This window comes from Solanum verrucosum, unplaced genomic scaffold (assembly GCF_900185275.1).
Source record: "Solanum verrucosum unplaced genomic scaffold, falcon-dt-bn FXZP01000112.1, whole genome shotgun sequence".
Lineage (NCBI taxonomy): Eukaryota > Viridiplantae > Streptophyta > Magnoliopsida > Solanales > Solanaceae > Solanum > Solanum verrucosum.
The window spans coordinates 2,587,710-2,595,898 of record NW_026020441.1 but is presented as its reverse complement, the minus strand read 5'-3'; the positions used below and the strand labels follow the sequence as shown (position 1 = coordinate 2,595,898).

General features: G+C 31.8%; 1 protein-coding gene across 1 annotated transcript; it reads left to right on the top strand.

Moving 5' to 3' along the window:
- Positions 1-377: 377 nt before the first annotated feature.
- Positions 378-2,805, top strand: LOC125808470 (protein yippee-like). The gene is made up of 5 exons (XM_049488174.1): positions 378-605; positions 1,045-1,088; positions 2,162-2,270; positions 2,355-2,410; positions 2,496-2,805. The coding sequence occupies exons 1-5, from the start codon at positions 510-512 to the stop codon at positions 2,578-2,580; spliced, it is 390 nt and encodes a 129-aa protein (XP_049344131.1). The 5' UTR covers positions 378-509; the 3' UTR covers positions 2,581-2,805.
- Positions 2,806-8,189: the final 5,384 nt, after the last annotated feature.

The window sequence follows — 8,189 nt, the reverse complement described above, 5'->3', positions numbered from 1 at the left end:
AAATAAGATTAAGAAGAAAAAAATATTTCCTACATTCTTATTATTTAAAGTGATTGTAAAAGAAAGAAAACAAGAATAAAGTTCTTTAACAAAACATTTATTAGGAACAAAATGTGTTTAAAAAGAAAAAAAAAACATATTTATTCGAAAAATGACATTTTTGACCCATTTAGTAACTATAAGATATTTTTGGACCAAATTATCAACGACAAGGATATTTATACTAAAGTATTAACTACACGGGTAATTTTGTTCATAAATAATATAACATTTTTACTCATTTCACCTAATTTAAGAATATTTTTTATCTTTTCCATATTTTAAATGGATTAAAAAGAAAAAAAAGCAAGTAGCATTAAATTATTCAAAGACTCCCTCACACATTGAATCCTTTCCCTTTCTTGACGTTACTTACTATCTTCCAGCCGAAACAAAAACTATTACCCCTTTTTGGATAACTCCTTTTCCATTTTCGTTCTTCAATTTTCTTGTGATCTTAAAAATCTTTGATGGGGAGATTATTTGTGTTGACTCTTGAAGGCAAGATCTACAGCTGCAAGCACTGTGGAACTCATCTTGCCCTTTCTGAAAACATTGTTTCCAAGGTTTTCCTCCATCTTTTCTGTTCCATTTGTTCCATGTCTGTGTGCTAGTGGCTTCAATATTTCAAACTATTATTGTTATGCCCAGTCCATTGATCAGGTCTTGGGACTGATCTATTTTCTACATTTTCATCAATTTGGTGCTTGTGTGGTTACTTTATTTTGCTTAATTTCATTGTAATGTGCATTCATGACTTTCTATGAAGAATTCCATATGACTTCTATAGCATAAAATCCGAGCACATTTTCAAGTGTTGGAGGTTTGAAACTACTGTTTCTTAGACAATTTAAATGCTTTTGAATGGAATGAAATGTTGATTCTGCAATTAATTATATTGAAGTTTATGTTACATTCTTGTTTCAGCCCCTAAATAATGTATGTAGTCATTCTGAGTCGTGAGGTTATCGGACTCTTATGTTTTCCTTCTGATCTTTCCTTCAGTCTTTCCACTGCAAACATGGGAAGGCGTATCTCTTCAGTAAGGTGTAAGTCTCTTTGATTCTGCACATTCAATCATCAGAAATGTTTGTGACATTTTCACATGTTTAATCTTTATACTTGCAGCATGAAAATCACAAGTGCAACTTACAACTTCTGTTGGTTTTATTCTTGTTAGAGTATGAAAGGCATTACCATTTATTTCCTCTGATTGTTGTTAAGATTTTCTTGGCATTGATGGGACATGAGTTATTTGTAGCTTGGTTTGATTAACAATGTTATTACTTATTACTAAGGGCAAGCTTATCCATACCTCCGGTACAGAAGGATGAAAAAAGCTACCATATAAATCCTCCTTATTTGATTTCCCACCCCTTCTTTTACTGGTGTGGTGTGGAGGGCACTGTTAAACTAGAAAGTGAAAAAGGATGAAGTACTGAAGAATTCATATTGGTAGTAGTTAGCCAAAACATTCATGCTTTGAAATGAAAAAAGATTGTTTTTCAAAAGTTGAATGCAATTGGAGTATGTGCAAAATATTTGGCTTTTCTTTGAACCTCGTACTCTACGTTGGTCACATTGCTTTCAGGATCTTTGATTTTGATATTAGCTCCGAGTCATTATCACTATGGAAGGTCACAACCAACCTATAGAATATTTGAGTGCACATGAAAAGTTGTGAACAAGGTAGGATATACCTTGTAGGTTTAGTTTGTTAATGACATGGTATTGTATATGTGTATCTTCATACATTTGTGTCATTGACTAAAAATTAGCACCAGAATTTGATCTGTTGGAATCACTATAGAACCTAGTGGGGATTTTTCCAGACTATTATATCATGTACTTTTAAGTGTATTTTGCAGGAGTACAAATATTAACACATCAATATATAGAATAAATTCTTACTTGACTTGGGTTATTTTACAATTGGTAGCAACATCACGATAGTTACATGGCTGAAATACATATATTATGCTCAACTTGATTGCTTTCCTGTTCAAGAGTTCTGCTCTTCTCAAATCTCTTCATTTCATTTTATCATTTAGCGGAAGCATTCAAACAGATAATGCACTTTGTAGTTCTGCATATTCTATACGCCCTTTTTTTCTTTTGACAGGGTGAATGTCACTTCTGGCGAGATAGAAAACAGAATGATGATGACTGGTATGCACACTGTGGCAGACATTTTCTGCGTCTGTTGTGGGTCAATTGTTGGATGGAAATATGTGAGTATGGAGTGATAAAATGCTAGAAATTGTCGTTTGGCAGCTAGTATTTCTAGTTGTTCCTAATGTAACAATTATTTTCAGGAGACTGCCCATGAGAAGAGCCAAAAATACAAAGAAGGAAAATCAGTGCTTGAGAGGTCAGTTGATTACTTTATTCTTTAGAATTGAGTTAGGAACATATCATAACTCCTCACTGAGGTACTTTCTTTTATACCTCAACAGGTTTAAGATTTCTGGCCCTGATGGAAACCATTACTGGGCCAGTCATGAAACTCATGTTGCAGGAAGTGATGCTGATGATGTTTGATCACTATCCAGAACAAAAATTCTATCCCAAAATGTACATTCTTTAACCCACCATCCCATTAATTCTTAATAGACCATTGGATTCTTGAATAGCTTAAGTTACTACAACTTCTTTAAGCCTGTCCTATATCGTGTATGATAATATGGAAGCAGCCATGTGTTGTTGCAAACTAACATGACCATCTGCCTGTATTTGTTTGCAATGACAAGACATTACTAGTAGCAACCACTCTGCTTTCATTGCTTCGATCTTTCCATAGTCATTTGGTAGCTGGATAGAGTTATGTGGGTATCAGTTATGTAGGTATTACTTATGTAGGATTTAGTTATGCATGTATTGCTTATGTAGGGGTTTAGTTATGCATGTATTACTTATGTAGGATTTAGTTATGTGGGTATCAGTTATGTAGGTATTGCTTATGTAGGGTTTAGTTATGCAGGTATTACTTATGTAGGGTTTAGTTATGCAGGTATTACTTATGCGGGTATTAGTTATGCAGGGTTTAGTTGTGCAAATATTAGTCAAGCAAGAAGTTTGGACATGAATTTTTCAAATAAAACCAAGACTATAAATTGATTTGCTGTCTACTTTGCCCTTTTCATAACCATCCCATATCCTCCCTGAATGACTCTCATAAACCTTTTAGGTCTACCTATTCAGAAAATAAGAGATTTTCCATAAAGCCCCAATATTTCGATCAAGGCAGTTGTTGAACCATACTACATAGTTCTGGCAACAACAAAAGCTTAAAAAATCAGCACCTTACCCCTATCATCACATCAAAACTTTGTAGAGTTCATAGCAGTAAAACAGGTCTGGTATGGTGTGAAGTTTTGTCCAAATGAAAACAGAATGATGACCAAAACTAGCTAACATTGTTGTCCGACAATCATGGCTTTGTTGTTTTATCAACAAAAATATGACAAGGAAAACTCTTTGGTGATTCATATTAAGTGAAAAAAAGATGTCACAATTAAGATTATTCAGCAGATGTGTAATGACATGTTCCGTCATTATAGTTGTTTAGGGCTATAGTACCCTTGTGTAGATCTCCGTGGGTCAAGAGTTGGTAGAATCTGGAAATGGAAAATCGAGTATGAAAATCTGCTAGTGTTTCACTATAGCGGACACTTTCTTTGTAATAATGAGATTGTCATTTCAACCTCATTAACTTTTGTTGAGCTGTTCATATGCTCAAAGAATCAATTTTATGGGGGTTTTAGGTTCCCCAAATTCATAATTAACGCTAGGTTCATAATTCTATACTAGAAGACAAAATTTAACGAACTAGAATTGAAATCATTCATAATTAACCTGTCCCACTTGTGCCATCAAAATAATAACCTTAGGTTTCAATGCATAAAATCCTATGAAGGACATACCTTTCAATTCTGGGAGGAAACTGAATTATGGAAGAAATGAATGAACGTAAAATACTCACCTCAAGAGAGAAAAACCCCAAGTCTTGAAAAAATCTCCTCTGGGGTTCTCTGGTCAAATATTTAACATTATAACCAAGTACGAACGAAAACTAACATAAAAACGTGAGTAACTATTTTTCGACCTTCGTTTTAGCGAAACTTTGCAACTTTGTTATGATCATGCAAACTTTCGATTTGATAAAATTGTCTTTAAATAATTGATTAGACCTTCTAAAAAGGTAGAATTATGTGAGTTTGAATACTCAAGACCTTCGTTTGAGAAAGAAGATGATTAATGTGTCGTCATATTTCAAGAATGAATGTACCTAAGGGGGAAATGATGTAACATCCCGGGTGTTTAAGATTGGTTGTTGTCCCTGTTGAAAACTTACGAGTAATGAGTCTAAATATGAGAATTTTATTATAACACTACTTTTGTTCAACAACATTTGATTTAAATTAAAATTTGATAGCAATATATGTTTAATTTCTTCCTAAAATGCCTAAAAATTTATGAAAATTCTGTAGTTTCACTTCAAAATTTCTAACCTTCTAAACCTCACATATGATTGGACATGTAGACTGTTCCCATTTCACATGCACAATCTGTATATCTGTCGTACCTTGACGATCGATCTAAATTTGATATTTTTACTTCCTTTTTAAAAAAATAAAAATTCAACCTTTTTGCACACTTTGTACATGTTTAGATATCAACTTTTACAAATATTCACATATGCTTTAACATAGCTCGAGTCAAAGCAATGAAATTTAATGACTCAAATTTAATCCAAATTTTTGAAGTGTTACAGTTGACCTTGGTAGGCCATACCAATTATTGGGGCAAAAATATTTGATGTTTGGCTTTCATAAGATCACAATTCAGATAAAAGTGTGTGAAGTTTTGTCCAAATGAAAATAATGAAACCAGATGTCCAAAACTAGCTAACATTTTGTTTGACACTCATGACTTTGTTGTTTTATCAACAAAAATATTGCAATTTTTATAAAACAATGTACTCATTATCCTCAATACAGGAAAACTCTCCTTCAACAAAGTTCCAGCAGATAACAACTATTTGACTACAATTAAAGATTATTTAGCAAATATGTAACGACTTGTCCCATTATTATGATTGTTTAGGGCAATAGTACCCTTGTGTAGATCTCTGTGGGTTAAGGGTTGGTAGATCTACGTGGGTTAAGAGTTGGCAAAATCTTGAAATGGAAAATCAAGTGTGAAATTCAACTAGTACGTGCTTCGCTATAGCGAACACTTCCTTTTAATAGCGAGATCGCTATAACAAAGGAATGCTTTATCATAGCAACGGTAGTGAAGCTTCGCTATAGTGAAGGTCGGAAAACAGTAACTCGCGTTTTTAAGTTAGTTTTTGTTCGGACTTAGTCATAACGTAAAATATTTTACCAGAGAGCCCTAGAGGAATTTTTCTAAGACTTGGGGATTTTCTCTCTTGAGGTAAGTGTTTTTCCTTCATTTGTTCCTTCCATAATTTGATGTCCTCCCTGAATTGAAAGGTATGCTCTTCATAGGATTTTACAAGGATTATTATTGTGATGGCACAAACATGTGTGGTAGGTTAATTATAACAATTTTAAATTTTAGTCCGTTAAACTTTGTCTACTAGTGTAGAATTATAAACCTAGCCTTAATTATGAATTTGAGGAACCTAGAAACCCCATAAAAATTGATTTTTTGAGCATATGAACTACTCAAGAGAAATAAATGGAGTTGAAGCTTTATGAATGAGATTGATATTATCATGCAAACCTTCGATTTAATAAAATAGTCTTTACATAAATGATTAGACCTTCTAAAAAGGTAGAATTATATAAGTTTGAATACCCAATACCTTCATTTAAGAAAGTAGATTAATGTGTTGTCATATTTCGAGGATGAGTGATCCTAAGGAAAAAGGATGTAACACACTAGGTGTTTAAAATTGTCCGTTGTCTCATGTTGAAGACTTACGAGTAACGAGCCTAAATATGAGAATTTTATTATAATATCACTTTTGTTAAACAACATCCGATTTAAATTAAAATTTGATAGCAATATATGTTTAATTTCTTCCTAAAATGCCTCAAAAATTTATGAATTTTTTTTTAGCTCCACTTCAAAAATTTATAACCTTCTAAACCTCACATATGATTGGACATGCAGACCATCCGCGTGTCACATTTAAAGTCCATATATTTGTCGTACCTCGACGATCTAAATTTGATATTTTAAATTCTCTTTAATCTCAATCTTTTTGTACACCTTGTACACGATAAGATATCAACTTTTACATCTATTTACATTTGCATTAGCATAGCTCGAGCCAAAGCAATGAAATTTAATGACTCAAATCTAATCCAAATTTTGAAGTGTTATAGTTGACCTTAGTAAGTCATTCCAAAATTACGAGCAAAATTACTATATATATTTGGCTTTCATAAAACAACAATTCAGACAAAAATGTGTGAAGTTTTATCCCAATGAAAATATAATTATTGACACCCAATTTTATCCTTCATTTTCATCTTTTTACGAGCGTCTTTTATTTGCGAGGCCAAAATATTTTTGAAGTCATCGTTGTCTACTTTTGTGCTAAAAATATATGTAATATGCTTTATTCTTTGTCATTATATTGCATAATTATCATTGTATCATTTGTTACTTGCGGACTGTAATGAATTATTGACATCAGTTCTACATTTTGTCTCCGTGGATTGAGGAGAAAAGGGGCTCGGCAGGAAGAGAAGTATAACATGAGAGAAGTAAGGAGGTCAACATCTTCAAATATACAACATGGATTCTGGCAATGTAATTGGACTCTCATGTCAATCTGAATGAATCAACCTTTTCGTGGAGGTAAATCTTTGCCTGCTAGGCAAGAGGATGGCAAATTTCAAATTCTATCTCGATATGACATGTATTTCTATTACTATGAAATTCATAAATAAAGTAGTTAATGGTAGATTTTTTATTACTCTCTTTGTATTTATTCACCCTTATATACTTATAAGTAATCATTTTCAAAGTTCAATTACTATCATGCAAGTCTAGTTATAATCATATTTTCGATTTGATTTCACTTGTATTTACATATTTACATACTATCTTAGTTTTGTTAGTTTTGATAGCAAAGAACTTATTGTAAGCCGAGTATATTTTCTGTCATCATATAAATTTCTCTAGCAACTTTATTGGATTATCTAAATAATGTGTAACTCTCTATTCAATTATTCATACATGCTTTTTATTTGTGTGGGGCATTTGTGTCATAGCAAAACTGCTAGATTGATTTTAATTCTTAATCATGTGTTTTTATTATTTTGTAATAGCTACAATTCTCATTTACCCAAATTTTCTTTTTCCTATTTGTTGGAGTATGCTTTATTATAAATTTGGTGTTAATTGGAAATAATTTATTTATATCTAAGAGATACGGATATGATCTGTGTACACTCTATCCTTCTTCAAATTACATTTATTTTTGTTTGATGATATTATTGATTTTGTAATTATGTATTTATGCTAAGTACTTTCGATGAAGCCTTTTACATTTTTGAATGTCATCAATACTGGCCAACTGTTTAAAGTGAAAAACTTTTGTATCAATTTCAAGTTGCAGCGATTCACTAACTTTAATATAGTAAAAATTGATTAGTACACTATCTTCAATAAGATTCCCATTTCACAAAGCACGTTCAAGACATGCCAAAAAAATAGTACTCCCTCCGTCCCTATTTACTTGTCCATATTTCCTCTTTTAGATATCCCTATTTACTTGTTCATTTTGACAAATCAAGAAAGGACAAAAAAAAATTCCTATTATACCCTCATTTAAACTTCTTGAAAATTTAAATTTCTCCCAACATTGATTAGTTATCTTGAATAAATTTATTTTGGAATCATAATTAATAAGGGCAAAATTGTAACTTCACTATGCTAATCATTGTTGCCTTAATATGTGTGTCATTTCTAAAGTGGACAACTAAATAGGGACGGAGGGAGTACTAAGATAATTAATAAACTTTGATTGAATAATCACCCAATGTATGTTTTCGTTAACTATCATAATCTTATTTTACTATAGTGTCTCGTTAGTCTATTTATATGAATGCATTTCTTACTTTAATATTTTTATTTTTTTACTTTTAATTAATTAAACTTTAAGGACA